At 37.1% G+C, this 18,989-nt stretch overlaps 1 protein-coding gene across 2 annotated transcripts in view; it reads left to right on the top strand.

The window, feature by feature from the left end:
- The window catches only part of flt4 (fms related receptor tyrosine kinase 4), a 50,731-nt gene that overhangs the window by 12,853 nt on the left and 18,889 nt on the right, over positions 1–18,989 (top strand). For both annotated transcript variants that reach the window (XM_058798875.1, XM_058798874.1), the window contains exons 2-10: positions 3,219–3,315; positions 4,507–4,781; positions 9,273–9,404; positions 10,500–10,670; positions 13,381–13,523; positions 14,348–14,507; positions 15,958–16,075; positions 16,693–16,868; positions 17,858–18,023. In XM_058798875.1, the coding sequence (XP_058654858.1) occupies positions 3,219–3,315; positions 4,507–4,781; positions 9,273–9,404; positions 10,500–10,670; positions 13,381–13,523; positions 14,348–14,507; positions 15,958–16,075; positions 16,693–16,868; positions 17,858–18,023 (1,438 nt within the window). The remainder of the gene's footprint in view (positions 1–3,218; positions 3,316–4,506; positions 4,782–9,272; positions 9,405–10,499; positions 10,671–13,380; positions 13,524–14,347; positions 14,508–15,957; positions 16,076–16,692; positions 16,869–17,857; positions 18,024–18,989) is intronic.

Below are 18,989 nucleotides of genomic sequence, written 5' to 3'. Positions count from 1 at the left end.
CACTGCTGTGTGTGTGCACTTTGGATGGGTTAAATGCAGAGCACAAATTCCGAGTATGGGTCGCCATACTTGGCCGTATGCCACGTCACTTTCACTTTCACTTTCATATATTTGTCTATTTTTATATAATTACAAAAATGCTAAACTAAATATATCAAAGATACCAAGATAATTTTTTAAAGGTTTAAAGATACTTTAAGAAAAATGTCATAGGCAGTGTTCTTTGAATTCCTCAGAGGTTTGGCTGTAGATAAGGAGGTTATGATTAATAAAGCTTTTCATGCTATGCTTTAGCTTATTTTCAGAACATCGTAACATTTTTGGGTAAAAAGTATATTTAATTCATTTGGTTTATTTAGCTCAAAAATTGCCCCCATATAGTGTGAAAAAACAAATAAAGAAATGAATTAATTAATACACAATGTCATATACAGTGGTGTGAAAAAGTGTTGGCCCCCTTCCTGATTTTTTAATTTTTTGCATATTTGTCACACTTAAAAGAGTCAGATCATCAAACAAATTTTAATATTACACAAAGATAATGCAAGTAAATACAAAATGCAGTTTTTAAAGGATGATTTCATTTATTAAGGTAAAAAAGCTGTCCAAACCTACCTGGCCGTACGTGAAAAATTAATTGCCCCCTCCTATTAAATCATGAAAGAACTGTGATTAACCACATTATTTTAGAAAGCTGAGTTAAATTTCACTAGCCAAACCCAGGCCTGATTACTGCCAGACCTGTTGAATCAAGAAATTACTTAAATAGAACCTGTCTGACAAAGTGAGGCATGTTTAAAGAGCAACACATCATTCCGCGATCTTAAGAAATTCATAAACAGATGAGAAACAAAATAGTTGAGATGTATCAATCTGGAAAGGGTTATAAAGCCATTTCTAAGGCTTTGGGACTCCAACAAACCATGGTTAGAGCCATTATCCACAAATGGAGAAAACTTGGAACAGTGGTGAACCTTCCCAGGAGTGGCCGGCCTACCAAAATTACTCCAAGAGCACAAAGACGACTCCTCCAGAAGGTCATAAAAGAACCCACAACAACATCTAAAGAACTGCAGGCCTCACTTGCCTCAATTAAGTTCAGTGTTCATGATTCAACAATAAGAAACTGGGCAAAAACAGCATCCATGGGAGAGTTCCAAGGCAAAAGCCATTGCTGACCAAAAAGAACACACAGGCTAGTCTCACATTTGCCAAAAAATATCTTGATTATCCCCAAGACTTTTGAGCAAATATTCTGTGGACTGATGCAACAAAAATTGAACTTTTTGGAAGGTGTGTGTCCGTTACATCTGGCGTAAAACCAACACAGCATTTCATAAAAAGAACATCATACCAACAGTCAAACATGGTGGTGGTAGTGTGATGGTCTGAGGCTGCTTTGCAGCTTCAGAACCTGGATGACTTGCCATAATTGATGGAACCATGAATTCTGCACTCTATCAGAAAATCCTGAAGGAGAATGTCCAGCCATCAGTTTGTGACCTCAAGCTCAAGCGCGCTTGGGTTATGCAGCAGGACAATGATCCCTAACACACCAGCAAGTCCACCTCTGAATGGCTCAAGAAAAACAAAATTAAGGTTTTGGAGTGGCCAAATCAAAGTCTGGACTTAAATCCAATTGAAATGCTGTGGCATGACCTTAAACAGTCCATTCATGCTCAAAAACCCTCTAATGTGGCTGAATTAAAACAATTCTGCAAAGAAGAGTGGGACAAAATTCCTCCACAGCGATGTGAAAGACTCATTGCCAGTTATCGCAAACGCTTGATTGCAGTTGTTGCTGCAAAGGGTGGCACAACCAGTTATTAGATTTAGGGGGCAAGCACTTTTTCACACAGGGCCATGTGGGTTTGGATTTTGTTTTCCCTTCATAATAAAAAACTTCATTTAAAAACTGCATGTTGTGTTTACTTGTGTTATCTTTGATTAATATTTAAATTAGTTTGATGATCTGAAACATTAAAGTGTGACAAACATGCAAAAAAATTAAAAATCAGGAAGGGGGCCAACACTTTTTCACACCACTGTATCAATATCTTGTTACAGTATTGTTTTAGAGAACCGTGGTAATTCAGCCTTTCTACAACCTTGTCAGAAATTAAAAAATATCCTGCTTAGAAATATATCACATTAGGAAAATAAATTAGAAACACAAATTTCAGACTCTGTATTAAGTTGCATAAGTGGTTGTATTTTTTGCTGACAGGATATTGTGTATTCATTTCCACTGAAGTCTCCTTCTATAAACTTGTCATATAAAGTAACACTTGTTGATGTGATTTGTGTAGTGATTTGGAGGCTCGTTTTGATGCTCAGTGTTCCTGCTTGTCATCATTTGGTGTTAATTAGATCCAGGTGCGTCTCATAACTCCTCTTGGCATGTTCATACGCCCGTGTCCTCTGAGAGCAAAAGAAGACATTTAAACCATCAGCACTCCTAGACCAATTAACATGTGCACAATGACCTTTTGACCTTTCTGTCCCACTGTCAGTGAAACACAAACCAGATTAAGGGCCTTTTAATATCCTCAAGGACCTTATAGTTAAAAAATCCTGTAATAAATGATAAATGATGATGCACATCTGTTGGTGGTTGTCTGGGTAATCTAATGAAACACCTAATGATGGGAAAGTCAGTCCCAGGTAAACTATGATACAAGGTGCATTTTGTCCAGGGAGGCAATGCATCCTCAAAAATATTCAGATGAGAAAAAAAGTGACAGTACAAAAACAAAGTAAAACAAATATTACAAAACATGAAACCCAGTCATTTCAATAGCAATCTACACAATTAGGAATTTTGCGTAAAGGTGAAAGACTTTTCACCGGTTCCAAATTGGTCATGTGACTTCATTGCACTGACCAACAGAAAGCTGCTTGGTTTGAAAGTGATTTTTGTGTGAACTGTGATTCTTCGCTACTGACAATGGACCCTCTCTGCCCACAAAATTTTGTTGGCATGTATTCTATATGCTTTTAATACAGAAATTGTGTAAATTTTAAATGAAACTGCAATGTAAATTATATTGGACTAAAAACCCAAAGAACACACTTGACTTGACCTCATGTCAGAGGTCCACTGCATTATGAAACGACATCCAAGCATGTGTCTGGAGTGAATATTAGTGCCTGGAACATAAAGGGAATTTGAGTGTTTCTTAGATTTTGCTCATGATGATGCTCTTCTCTTCCTGTAGGTCTGGTGACTGGGTTTTCTATGAGTCCACCCACCCTTGACAACACCAAAGACCAGTTTGTGATTAACGCCAACGACACATTGACCATTACATGCAGGTACAATCAAATAATCCTTTATTGGGTACTTGACCTTAAATACTAAACTCTTTGTTAAACATTTTACCATTTTATGTCATAAACAACTTTAAACAATTTTTTATAATTATTATGCATGCAGCTCATATTAAATATGAAAATTGATAAGTCACACCAGAGAGCTATTTAAATTAGTTAAGGTAAGATTGTGACCAGTTACAAAACCTATAATGAACTTTTTTTTTTACATTTATATACAATATTTCAGAAAATATTGGTGTTGATTAAAAAAAAGTCTGTGGACACATGAAACATTGACTACCCCACTGCATCTAGGTTAAATTACTTGTTGGTGCCAAATGGGATAAAATGTCTAGTAAATAAACAATCAAGACGCAGATTTGGTCATTTTTGATTGAATAATCAGATAAGCCTGTGAACTATTACAAAAACAAGGGAAATGTTGAATTTGGAAGTGATTGGATGGTTAAGTTTAGAAATAAATGTGGTATGAACATGCAGGGAGGCGATCCAACATATTTAGCTCTAATCCCTTCAAAATTTGCAGACATTTCTTGCCAAGAATTCCCAGAATAAATAGTTTTTCAACAGTTACAAACATATACCTTTGAGAGGAAAGCATATTTTTGGGCCACCGCACAGTGTGATCGATGAACAGTATTACGCAAACTCATGGCTGGCATTCAGAAATTACTGTTTTCCATTATCTGATTGAGGAACACATCAGTTTAAATGTCATTGCCTTTTACTTTGCCATCTAAAAACCTTGATCACAGGTTTCAAGACATGCATATTATGTTTCTCAAGTGAAAACACCAACTTTTTTGCAAACAATCAAGGCAAGCATTACTATTATTATTTCTTAAACCCTAGAATTGAGGATTTAAACAACCATCCTCCTTTAACCTCCTCTAAGTATTACATTATGGTGTGCAAGCCATCCTGCATGTCATACTGAGAGACTTATGGAAAATCTGCACAGATTTACACTAAAGGAGGGGCCTAGAAGAGACTCTAACTTTATCTAATCAGAGATAGTCAGTCTTGACTATAAGGTGAACCTTTGAAGTATAAACCAATTTATACTCTCAAGCTCTCAGATACCATGTGGTTGTGTATTATGGCAATGTTTTTGGTAAAACATTTGTAATGGCACTGACTTTAATGTGATTATCTGACCCATTCCACCAGGGGACAGCAGATTCTGGACTGGAGCTGGCCTGAAGTGTCTCGAAGTAAAGTGGGGATTACTGATCGCCAGAATCAGCAGTCACCCGTTGACACCCCGGGCCACAGAGCAGTCAGGGTGAAGGAGTGTCAAGGGGAGCCTGGGAAACCTTACTGCAAGACCTTAATACTTACCAACACCCAGGCCAATGACTCAGGATACTACCGCTGCTTCTACAAGGACATCAAAGCTATCATCGATGGAACCACGGCAGCCAGCATTTTTGTCTTTGTGCGAGGTGAGATCTGTAAACAAACTAACTTCTTACTAGGATTAAAAGTTGTTAGTCTTATTAGAATAAATTCTGATTGTATCATTCGGTTTTGGTGAGCTGTGATATATATACAGGTTGTATCATATAAATGGTGTGCAGGTGCGCATGCGTGACCAAAATAAATTGTGTAACCCAAAAATGTATGTACATCCCTATATATAGCTGTAATATATAAAATCAATGCTGTTACATTTCTGAATAGGTTACACTTTATTTCGATAGTCCACTTTAGACATTCTACTAACTACAAGTAACTCTCATTAGACTATTAGTAGACTTACATAAGGTTATGTTTAGGGTTAGTAGAATAAGCTGATATGTACTTCTAAAGTTACTAAACATAAACATAATGAAATACTGATAAAGATAGTGTGATCAAAACATTGTAATATCACTTCTGTATGCACTGTATGATATCATTAAAGTTATTTATAAAGGGAGGAAATGTTGTGGAAGTGCAAGGACAAATGTACTTTATTTTAAAATCACACTACTTTATATGCATTTCAGCACAGTTACACTGAGAACAGCTCAGTCATTAAAGTCATGTAAATTATGTACTGTAAGTAATTAGTAGTAGGAAGTATCAGTAGAAGCTATGAGGACTCAAATGGTGCTTAAATGTTGTTGTTAGAATGAGGCTGCAGTTAATGTTGAAGATGGGAACAAATGGACTGCAATTCTTCTTTGTTCTTTAGCTTATTTGTGTAAATACATACTTAACCTTTAAAAGTAGTTCAATTTAGTTGAATATCAGTGTCTGGTTCCTTTTGTGGCATTTTCCTGAGGCAAACCAAATCACAAATCCCATTTTTATTTGACTCCCTTCAAAGAATGCTTGGCCAGGCTATCTTTGTCTAAAGTTTCTATTTTCTTTGGGTAACAGACAAAGACATCATAAACATCTCATTCAAAACATCAGCCCTCTTCAAAAGGTCAGAGAAGATTACACATGAACACGCTTAAAACATGTTTGGTTTACCCTGAGACGGCCTGGGCTTAGGAAAGAGCTTTTATACAAAATAAACTAAAGATAAGTATGCCAAATCTGCTGATATCACCATTACAGAGAAAGTGCATTCACTGTTACCCTGACAGTGTCCACTTTATCATTTATAAGGAAGAATATTCATTTTGAGTTTGATGGCATGAGCATATTATCCCCTCAGTATTGTGGATAAGAGTTTAGCTATAGTTTAATATACTTGTGTCAAGCTTGATTTCATAAATGAATTGGCCTTATCAGCAACACTCATTTCACTGTATTTCTCAGTCATTTCACTTGTGCGTTTTTCTGGGAAAAGGTTTTTGAATCCAGGCCTACTAACTTTATGAAACTGCCCATGTTATTAATCTAAACACTCCAGCAGAAAACGTTGAGGCCTGATTTAAAGGAATAGTTCAACCACAAAATTGCAGGTTATGGTGACCAAAAGAACAAAAACAGGACGTACTGTAAAAGTAGTGCCTACAATCCAGTGAAGTTCACAGTTTGTCGGCACACCTGGATTAGCTGGAAGAGCACGGTTGGTTGCTATATTTTGGATTAGCTGGGCATCATTAATGCCAAAGCAACATTGTATCATTGAAGAACAACTTATATTTTGGACATTGTCAATTGATACTTTTAAATGTAATCTTAAAACAATTTTTTTAGGTTTGCCTTTTTTATTGCTTGTATTATTAAAGTTGTTTTTAATATAAAGCACTTTGAAAAGTTTCTTTGATTCTCACTATATTAACTATTAACTATGACGTTTGCCTCAATAAACTCCTAATTTGCTGATTATTAATAGTTAGTAAGGTAGTTGGTAAGTTTATGGGGTAGGATTAAAGGGATGTAGAATATAGTGATGCAGTATACAGAAGACATTAATATGTGCTTTATAAGTAAGGGATAATGTGCATCCAGCCGGTTGTTAAGCTTATAAGACTGAAGGGCTTTATTTTGCGATGATAACTGGCTGGATGTACATTATCCCACTTGTTACACAGCTGCTTGCCACAGAACTAAATAATTAGACACAAAATATTGATTTGAGTTGAAATAATTGAACGCAAAGCTTCTTTGAAGAAAGCAGTTGGTAGCAAATGGCAAGTTCAAACTACATGGACATTAGGAGATATGGTACAGTCGTACTACTTATTACACAGCATTTCACCACATGAATAATTATAGCGATAAAAGATATTGATTTAAGATGAAACTGTTTTCAAATCTTAACAGTTTGTTAGATATCTTACAATCCATTACAGTGTGAAAAACAATTGTCACAAATTGGCAGCAGCTGCGTTTGTATGAAACAAGAGAGCACGAGTCCGCAATACCAGGCTGGAATAATTAAATATTTGTATAGACTATTGATTATAATATTTAATATTGAGTTTTAATATTTTATAAACACAAAGCTTCCACGAAGAAAAAATGTTCCCAGCAAGCAAATAGTGCTGACTGCAGTGACCCGGATGAGCCTGTGTTATTAGTTTTAACCAGCTGTTACCGGGGAAAAACATACCTTGGAATGTGGTGACTGACCAATCAGAATCGAGTATTCCACAGAGCTGTGTAATAAGTACTTATAAACAACCAATATGCTAGTAATATGCCAGCTAATAAGCAACTAGTTAATAGTGAGAATTGGTTACAGTTTGTTTTAAAGGTACATAAATTATTAAAAAATATATTTATTTTTCTCTACAGAAAATATCAATCGAGTGCAGGTTTAGAATGACGTATGTTGGTAAATAATGAGAGACTTTATGGTTAATGTCTTTCTTTAACAATTCACAGGTGGATTGTTTATCGCTGTGACACAATCCAGCTCTGTATTTGTAAGCAATTGGTTTTCGACCAGTTGATCAAAGAGTCACTCACTCGTGTGAAATGCCGGGTGATTTCTCCTGACAAGATGCCGAAACAGTTTCCACAGATCTTACCAGGGGGTTGATCAGAGCCAGATGAAATCACAGCTATAAATTAGCAGCGAGCGTAAAGCAGAATGGCACTTCGCGGCATGTGGCTTCAGTTAACCGCTTATAGGTCCCGCTGCCTCTCGGAGTTGTCGGCATCGTAGCTACATGTCATGCCCTCCAGTGCCTCCCAGTCTCTTCAACCTCAAAAAAGCAATTCACCTCCTGAAGATGATTTATGGTGATGCACCATAACTCTGCAGGAGTTGTATATTTTTCCTATTACGTCTGTACATGCAGACCACCGCAGGGCAGAAACATAAACCTCAAGATACAATCCTTTTGTTTGGACTCCGACAGCTTGGAGTGATTGCTTTAAGCCACGTGAGGAAAAATCACACTCGTTAGAATAATGGTGGCTTTAGAGATGCAGGCATCACCAGGTGATGTACAAAGTAAGGCTTCGAAACAGCGCTGTGACCTCCTGCTGAAAGTGAAAGCTGGAGAGGTTCTTTTAGCGTCCCACACATATGCATGCTGACCAAGACAAAAGGCTGTTATTAAGTGGTTTAAGGAACGTTCTAGAGACTGTTGATAGAGCGGTGTCATAAACATTCGCACTCTTAGATATTTCGGATCATCCACAGACTAAATCTGGCCAAAAACTGTGTGTATTCAGTCAAAGAACTTGAGGTGGAATGTGATGCCTTGACTTTATTCTGAGTTAAATACTTTAATGCTTTATCAACAAGGTCTGTGACATGCTGTTGATTGGCACAGAAAATCATTTTGAAAAATGTGTGTTCAGGCACACACATACTGGTCTAGGAGGCAAGTGTAATTTAGTATAATTTGAAGTATTACCATCTACTCTATGCAAGTCTGTGAATACAAATGCCTCTAGCTTCACAAGCGTTGCTGGTGTCAGGCCACAATTCATAACGCATTGCAGGCGCTTGCAGCATTCTCAGCATTACAGCAAATGGATCTATTGCAAGCATTAGCATAAACAGTTTCTTTCTACTGTCCTTTTTCTATTTCAGGTCAAATACTATAATGATGGAGCAACAATCTGAAGACAGTCTTGCTCAATCAGTTAAAGTCAATATCTTTTTTTAGATTGACAAACTCTATCACCCCTTGAGTATGGAACTTTATCACCAGAGCAATGTTGCCTGAGACTGCTTTCTTGCATTTGCATACTTGTGTATGCATGATTTTGACCTTAAACGTTACAAGTGTTAGAACGTGGACCACCCTTGCCCACTGAAATTATGTCCATAACACATGACCAGAGGTCGATCCACCAAAATTACAGCTCAAATTCCAAACATTTATTCATAAAGAATTCAAGTAAATGCATTTAAAAAATAGAAGCTTCAAATTTCTGCTTTTAAAACTTGTGGTAAATCTGTTGGAAGTGTTATCTGTTTTATGTAGGTTTAATATCATTGTATCATCTGAAGGGCCCTAAAAGTTGGGGCAGGTGTTACTTAAGAAAATTATAGACAACTAAACTAATTTCACTTTTCTTCAAACAAACAGACCCACAGCATCCATTCATCAAGAGAAATGAGAACGATATGGAGACCATCTTCATAACGAATTCTCAAACTCACGTTGAAGTGCCATGCCTGGTTTCAGATCCTGACCTGAAAGTCTCTCTCTTCTCGGTAGGTCCTCCAACAGCAGCTCACCTGATCTCTGTTTCTGCAAAAATGGATTAGGGGACTTGTTTGTTTTTGTATTATTTTAGAGATTTAACCCTGCAGGATAATTACAGTTACTGTATATATATGCAGTATAACTTAAGCCCTTAGCTGACTCAGGTGACATAGCTTTCCAAGCCAAAGGAAATGAACAGTAATTTAAATTGCAACTTGGTTGTTCTCCAGGTAATCATACTTCATGGCTGGGTTTACTGGGCGAAGTCTGTAGTGTTGAAATGGGGCAGAAAGATATGGGTCTGTTTATACTTTGTTAAAATAAACTACTTTAGACATCTTTAAATGTGCTGTAACCGATTTCAGCCTTCTGCTACTTCCACCATTTTGTTAGCATCAACCATAGACGGGTGTGATATCTTACAACACTATGATATTTCCAATAAATAAAATAATATTTCAGAATTCAAAATAAAAATAATAATAATTACAAAAATCTTCCGAATTGTTTTCGGGTTTTTTCAGACTATGACTAGACCAGCATAATTTGACAGCTATGATAACTGTGAATTTTATTGCATGGACAGGAGCAGCTTTGACATTTGGTTCAATGTGGAGTTTTGAGTGACACGAGGGGGGAAAGACAATGACAGAATTTTCCATTTAAAGCAAATTAGATGCAGTAAGTGTGATTTAAATAGACTTGAATTGTGCCTCATTCCATGTCTAGATTTCTACCTAAGGTAGTTAGTTAGTTTGTGTAGTTGCATTTGCTCTGCAAAATTTCATGGTAAAAATCCTGTCATTTCAATAGGAAGCCATGTGATCGTGAGTTTGACTCATAAAAATAGAGGTATTGAAAATAGAGGGGATCTTTTTTGTCTGCAAAATGTCTCTATTGTGACCACACCTTAATTTATAAAAACCATGCAACTTATTTTTCGAAGATGAAAATAATTATTTTTGGATCACAATCATCTGCCTAAATATATGTCTTTTTTTTTCATACGTTAGATTGTAATATTGGTCTGAGATTGTAACACTGGTTTTATTTCCAAACCTTCAGATAATGTTTGACCCAAATGTTTGGTGTTGTTTGTACAGGTAGAGCAGACTCCATTGCTTCTAGAAGGCAATGAGATCACCTGGAATAATAAAAGGGGATGGTTGGTTCCCAGCCACATCTTTAAGAACATTTCCACTTTCTTCGGCTTCTTCTGCTCCACCTTAGTCCACAACCACGAGCTCAGATCATCTATATTTATTGTGCAGGCAATAGGTAAGTATTAAATATTCAATAGAATAGCTGCCCTTTAAATCAAAACTGTTTACTTTTTTCTTATACTGTACATTCCTGTTCTTCAGAATCTTTCTTCAAGAAGCAAAAACTTGCCTGAAGGCTTGCAGGCTGTTGGTTAATGCTGCCGAGTAGACACATACTGTTTTAAGTAGTTGTAGGTAATGAAGCCTTTCTAAAATCTTGCCAGTAGTTAACAAATTAATTTAATAGTTCACATTAGTAATGGTCATAGCTATAATAACAAATAATAGATCAAGATGCTATTGAGTAAATTGAATATTCTGTTTTACAAAATGGTGATATTGCCAAGAAGGATCATTTATGTTTTAGATTTAAACCATTTGGCAGATACTAGCAGAGCGACATGAATAACAAACATTCATCCATCAAACAATCAGTGTGAACAATCACATTCCAGTTTCCATCTTTTGATATTAAGGTTGTGGTTCGGGGTGGGAACAGCATTCTCGACCGCTGCTGCCCGTTGCAGTGTGTTTAAGGCTGCGATTGGTTAATAGGAATGTTGTTCCAGAACCAACAGAGATTTTTGATCTAGGAACATTTAGATTGTTGTGTAAGTTGCTAAATTGATTGAAGTATAATATGATGATTTAATAAGTGGAATTATCTATTATGTAGACTTTGCATTTTATATCACCTTGAAAGCAGGATTTGTCCAGATAGTTGAGTAGATTTTCTTTCCAAACACTGGTTCTGAAGTTGGCTGTGATCTTCTCCCATCCTGTTGAGGGACCTCTCAGAAATGCTTTATCATTACACTGCTAAATGAGGTCATCGTCCTTCTTTTTTCGGTCTAAAGTGAGGGCCATACAAAACACTGGCCAAAATCAATAGCCTTTTTACTCAAGAGAGAAATAATGAAAACTTTGCTTCAATTACGTGGTGCTGTAGAGTCAGCAGAGCATACCAGCTGACCTCCTGAATAAATATTACATTAGCATATCTAATAAAATGCACCTAATGGCTTTGTTTGCTTCACTTGCTTTATTGGGGCCAATAAAACTTACAAATTACCAACAACCCACAAAGTCACAGTTGGGTTTAATTTAGATTAATGAGGTTATTACTAATCACGCTGATCACACACACAGAAAAGACCACAGTAAAGAAGACCTTGCATTGAAACACATCAGTCAATGCAGGGGTGCCCAATCCTGCTTCTGGCGTTCGACTGTCCTGCAAAGTTCAGCTCCAACTCTAATCAAGCACACCTGCCTTTAATTTTCAAGCGATCCTGAAGACCTTAATTAGTTGCTTCAGGTGTGTTTGATTAGAGTTGGCGCTGAACTTTGCAGGACAGTCGAACGCCAGGAGCAGGATTGGTCACCCCTGAGTCAATGCCAGATCCTGTAATTTCACAATATGTGACCATGGACGACAAAACCAGTCTTAAGTGTCAATTTTTTGAAATTGCGATTTATACATCATCTGGAAGCTGACTAAATAAGCTTTCCATTGATGTATGGTTTGTTCGGATCAGACAATATTTGGCTACATACAATATAGAGATACAACTATTTGAAAATCTGGAAACTGAGGGTGCAAAAAAATCTAAATATTGAGAAAATCACCCTTAAAGTTGTCCAAATGAAGTCCTTAGCAATGCATATTACTAATCAAAAATTACGTTTTGATACATTTACGGTAAGAAATTTGATAATGATTTTTGGCATAAAAGAAAAATCGATAATTTTGACCCATAGAATGTATTTTTGGCTATTGCTACAAATATACCCCAGCGACTTAAGACTGGTTTTGTGGTCCAGGGTCACATTTTCCAAATTTTGCTTTTATTAAAAAAAAATTTTGGTAACACTTTATTGTATTGTAATTACAATGTAATTAGACATTGAGAATTAACTACATATACTTACTATATGGTTAGGGTTTTGATTAGGGTTAGGCTTAGGGTTACATGCATGTAATTATGCATAATTTATTAAGTACATGTTACGTGTTACAAGGACACCTTAAAATAAAGTGTTAACTCATTTTTTTAAATAGTCAGATGCCATTTTCACATAGAGGATGATAACACTTGCCAAAAAATCAGTAACACATTATTTTAGAGTCCTTGTTACTACACTAATAACAGTAAAGTACAATGCATAATTACAAGCAACTAACCCTAGACCAAACCCAAACCTTAACACTAACCCTATAGTAAGTACATGTTGTTAATTGATATTACTTAGTACTTATTTGAGTAATTACACTTTAAAAAGGACACCTTAAAACAAAGTCTAATCTCACTTACAGTAAGCAGTTCGGTACAGCGGTACTTTAAAAACTGCCCAGAGCATCTAGAAACCACATAGCAACCTCCCACAACACCCTTGATTTCTAGCGATTATCGCCGATTTGATTGCACAGATACTATTTAAACTAAACTGAGCTAGACAATGACATCTCTGAATTCAATAATGAAATGCCTTTAACTGAAAATTGAGTGTTTAATCTTATTATTATACATTACTGACACTCTATCCTCCAATTTGATACTGTTAAGAGCTTTGACACAATCTGTATTGTTAAAAGCGCTATATAAATAAAGGTGACTTGACTTGACCCTAATATCATGGTGGAGACAGCAATGATACAAACACTTCATCCATGGCTCCAAGAACTTGAAAAGTGCTGACAAGTCCATGTTTGCAACACCCAACAGGACTGAAGTTTTACGAGCTCAAGCTGTTTCCTGAGGACTCGCCCGTGGAGCTCATGCAGGGGGAGGGTCTGGAGCTCAACTGCACGGCGCTGGTCGAGTTCAACACCGGTGTGGAATTCCACTGGGACTACCCAGGCCAAAAGGTAATTACCAGGCCGCACTGCATATTACAGTAATCACTATAATCAGCTACAAGAAAGAACATGACCTGTCCAATTCAAAATAAATGACCTTTATCTAATTAATTTGCGATGGTATTGGGCCGTGAACAAAAATGTAATAAATCTCTGCTAACATATGCAAACCGTCTTATTCATCATTCTCCCACACTCATGTGCTTATCTGTGGCCACTCATTCAGTACATCTATCCAGTTATTATTTCCACCAGGATTTAATTTCTACATCAGCCTTAGTTAGTTTCCTGCATCTCTTGTGTACTGGAGTCATGCAATTCATGTTCAGGTCACTTTTTGCCTATTAAATATTTTTTGCTTAAATGAAATAAAGCCTAATTTTATTACTGTTTAAATAATTTAAATAATAATAATAATTTTAAAAAGTAAGAACTTCTTTAGAATTGAAATAATATATTGTGCATTTTTTATGCATTAAAAATAAAATGCTTAATTGGCATAAATATTGGCACAATGCAAAAAATCTCAGTGTTAGCAAAAAAAAAAAAAAAGGCCTCCAATTTCTTATAATTTTATATATTCATATCTTATATTACATATATTTGTAATATACTTCTTGTATTTTGCGTAGACCTCACTGTGCCAGCATAACTCACAATGATCTATGACTGGTATAGTCGTTCTGTAGCTAGTGACCTTTCAAACTGAGGGAAAAGCTAGTTATGTGGTAGTATGTAGTATTTTAATTGGTGATGTTGCAAATACCAGGTGCCCACAACAAGAACACAAAAGGCAGACCACTAATCAGATTTTTTTTGCACTGTGTGGACAGGAGAACAGGCTGGCGAGTTTTCATTCTGTGCGTAACACCCTGGACGAAGCCACGGAAGTCTCTAGTATTCTCACAATCAGAAGCGTTAATGTGGATGATAGCGGTTACTACACCTGCTCTGCCAGTAGTGTGGAGCTTACTACTGTAGTCTTAGTTCACGGTATGTAAAAATAACTATGCCTGTACTATTATACATATATACAACCCGAATTCCGGAAATGTTGGGACGGTTTTTAAATCTGAATGAAATGAAAACTAAAAGAATTTCAATTCAATTCAATTCCAATATTTTATTCACAATAGAACATAGATAACATAACATGTTTAAACTGAGAAATTTTACAATTGTATGCACAAAATGCACATTTCAAATTTGATGCCTGCTACAGGTCTCAAAATAGTTGGGACGGGGGCATGTTTACCATGGTGTAGCATCGCCTCTTCTTTTCAAAACAGTTTGAAGACGTCTGGGCATCGAGGTTATGAGTTTCTTGAGTTTTGATGTTGGAATTTGGTCCCATTCTTGCCTGATATAGGTTTGCAGCTGCTGAAGAGTTCGTGGTCGTCTTTGACGTATTTTTTTCATTTAATGATGCGCCAAATGTTCTCTATAGGTGAAAGATCTGGACTGCAGGCAGGCTAATTGAGCACCCGGACTCTTCTACTAGGGAAGCTTATGTTGCTCTAAAACCTTTATATACCTTTCAGCATTCATAGTGCCTTCCAAAACATGCAAGCTGCCCATACCGTATGCACTTATGCACCCCCATACCATCAGAGATGCTGGCTTTTTTTAACTGAACGCTGATAACACGCTGGAAGGTCTCCCTCCTCTTTAGAGGACAAGGCGTCCATGATTTCAAACAAGAATGTCAAATTTGGACTCGTCTGACCACTCATCCACTTTGAAACAGATTCCAATTTGTCCATTTTAAATTAGCCTTGGCCCACGGGACACAACGCCGCTTCTGGACCATGTTCACATATGGCTTCCTTTTTGCATGATAGAGCTTTAGTTGGCATCTGCAGATGGCACTGCGGATTGTGTTTACCGACAGTGGCTTCTGGAAGTATTCCTGGGCCCATTTAGTAATGCCAATGACAGAATCATGCCGATGAGTGATGCAGTGTCGTCTGAGGGCCCTGAAGACCACGGGCATCCAACAAAGGTCTTCGGCTTGTCCCTTACGCACAGAGATTTCTCCAGTTTCTCTGAATCTTTTGATGATGTTATGTACTGTAGATGATGAGATTTGCAAAGCCTTTGCAATTTGACGTTGAGGAACGTTGTTTTTAAAGTATTCCACAGTCTTTTTGTGCACTCTTTCACAGATTGGAGAGCCTCTGCCCATCTTTACTTCTGAGAGACTCTGCCTCAAGACATCCCTTTTATAGTTAATCATGTTACAGACCTGATGTCAATTAACTTAATTGGTTGCTAGATGTTCTCCCAGCTGAATCTTTTCTAAATTTCTTGCTTTATCAGCCCTTTGTTGCCCCCATGCCCACTTTTTTGAGACCTGTAGCAGGCATCAAATTTGAAATGAGCTCATTTAGTGGATAACACTAACACTTTAGTGGGTAACAGCTCTTCTTCCATAATTCCACAGAGAAGCCTTTCATCAGCTTGGACTACAGGAATGGATCAGTTATAGAGGCAAAGGAGGGACAAAAATCTGCCCGGCTGCCTGTGAAAGTGTCAGCATACCCCTTACCAGAAACACAATGGTAAAAAGTCAAGCTTTTGCAAGCATGCATGAGCAACTTGTGAATCCTGTTCTTGCCATTTAATCTGAATGTATGTTTATATCATGTAATCTGTCATCAAAATAAATTACCATGCTCTGCATCAGAAACTGCCTGACAACACCAAGCCCTCAAATAGAGACATTTCGGTCATACTTTATTTTAAGGTTCAATTCTCACTGATAACAAACCATTAACTATGATCTTTGCCTCAGTAAACTCCTAATTTGCTGCTTATTAATAGTAAATAAGGTAGTTGTTAATTTTAGGTATTGGGTAGGATTATGGATGTAGAATATGGTCATGCAGAATATGTGCTTTATAAGTACTAATAAACAGCTAAGTTAATAATAGGCATGTTAATAAGCAACTAGTTAATAGTAAGGTTTGGTCCCTATGCTGAACTGTTACCGACATTTTACCATTCAATAAATTGTTAATGGATAAAATCAAGTGCCATCCTATATTTTTCTTCATGCTGAATGTCCTGTTTTGGAAACAAAATGTCATCATGGGCACATTGCATGTTTAAAAATAGTCATGAATGTGCATATATTTAACCAGACATATTATGTTGTAAATGATCTGTATGTGTGCAGGTATAAGAATGGCAAACTGATCACCAGACGGCCAGAGTTCAGTCGGTTTAGGGTCCAGCAGCATGCTCTGGAGATCAGAGACGTGTGTAAGCAGGATGCTGGAGAATACACACTGATCCTGAAAAACACACGTGCAGCCCTGGAGAAAAGACTAAACTTTACTCTCATAGTCAATGGTAATGCTCTCAATGTGTAATAGATGTTTACATGAAATATCTGCAATTTTGTATTAGGTTAATCCATTATTTAAAAAAAAAAAAAACAGGGTTGGTGTACCTTGGTGGTTAAAAATCTAAGCTGGACACAGAAAGATTGTAGGCGCAGTACAAATGCTAGAAGTGATTATTCATCAAATAAATGAAAATGAAAAAAGAATGCATGAAAATCGTCTTGTATGTGCAGTTTTCTTTTCCTGCACTATCATAAGGATGGCAGGTGGAAGCTAAAAAACATGGACTAAAAGTTTAATCATGGCAGTGGTCCCTTATACTATAGAAACATATGCTTCCATACCATTATAGATACACTACCGGTCAAAATTTTGGAATTAGTAATTATTAGCATAATTACATGATTCTACAGGTTGTGAAATATTACAATTTAAAAGAACTGTTTAGATCTAGTAGTTAGTTGTGCGTTCATGTTAGCTCAGGTCCATTATATTATATTAATGATTACAACTTTTGTCACACTTTATTTTAAGGTCCAATCACTATTAATTAACTGTTAACTACAACTTTTGCCTCAATAAACTACTGCTTAGTAAGAAAGTTGTTAAGTTTAGGTATTGGGTAGGATTAGGGATGTAGAATATGGCCATATATATATAATTTTTGAATATTTGCTTTGGAAAATAATTTAGAATTTTTTAGAATGTATGCTTTATAAGTAATAATAAATAGCCAATATGCATGCTAATAAGCAACTAGTTAATAGTGACAATTGGTCCCTATACTAAAGTGTTACCCGATTTTTGATTTTAATAATATATTAGTAAATTAATAGTGTGTAGTTAATGTTGAAATTAACATTAACTATAATTAATAAATGCTTAATTAATAAGTGTTGTATTATTAGTTCATGTCAACTATGTAATTCAGTTATGTTAATTATTAGAAAGTGTAATAGTGACATATGTCTTAAATTTCTCGCTTTGCGTGTGCAGTTCCTCCTCAGATCCATGAGAAGGAGGCAGCAGCACCTACTAACCCCTACAGGAGGAGCAGTCGACAGACGCTTACCTGCACCGCCACCGGGACCCCTCCTGCCACCATCACCTGGCAGTGGAGGCCGTGGAGCCCCTGCGGTCTCAACAGCACCCGCAGAACCTTGTAAGAAACTAGAGGATCGACTCATCACATCTGAGACGCTTCCTGAATCATGCCGAAAACCTCTGCCGGTCAAGAATTAATGTTTTTTGGGCAGAGAATTTAAATTTGCATTTATGCATTTAGCAGGCGCTTTCATCCAAAGTGACTGTTGCGAGGTTAAGAGGTTCTCCAAACATCTCAAGTCTCAGGATATTGCTGCTCTGAAGGATAAATGGGAGTATTAGTTGATCTGGTGAAGTTGTCAAAATCACCATTGAATGTTAAACGCCAGTGCTTGCGGTTCACATTGAGTTCAGAGTGGATAGTCTTTGTCGCTTTTGGCGACATGCCTACAGTCTCTTACTGGTCAGAGACACTCTTTCCCGTGTTTTCAGAAGCCTTGTTTATTTTTTCTGCAGTAAAGGCCGAGCAGGCGGCGCGGTGGCAGCTTTTCTTCCTTGTTGACTGGAGATAAGGCAGCTGGGGAAGGTGGGGAGGTTAGGAGGGCGTTAGGGATATTTATAGTATTCGGCTTGGAGAGAGCACAGTGCAAAGGACATAGGCCTGTCGTCTAAACAACAGGAAGCACAGAGACAGAGGCATTTAAGCATCCTCTGGCCCTGAAAGAGGACTGCTTGGATCTTCTCTGAGGTTTGAGTTGCTTCTAGAGTCCGGATTGGAGGGATTGAGCTACGGGCTGCAGCTGAATCATTCAGACAGGTCCAGAGAGAGCCGGAGGCGAACCACAATTCACATCTGCTTCCACATCACTTCTACACTCTCACAGCTGAGGCCTAGAGTCCCTTATCACACTCAGACCAGCACTCAGAGTGCATTATATATTTATCAGCAGTTATTATTTCTCGATATCAGGCTGTGAGTTCCACTCTAGGGCTGTAGATATTACCACCGTTCCAAAACCAAGTGAGCCGCCTACCTAGACAGTTATATGCATTATATGGGTAATTCACCGCTGCCATGATGGGG

Source organism: Onychostoma macrolepis, chromosome 14, assembly GCF_012432095.1.
Source record: "Onychostoma macrolepis isolate SWU-2019 chromosome 14, ASM1243209v1, whole genome shotgun sequence".
NCBI lineage: Eukaryota > Metazoa > Chordata > Actinopteri > Cypriniformes > Cyprinidae > Onychostoma > Onychostoma macrolepis.
This window is presented reverse-complemented; position numbering and strand designations above follow the sequence as displayed.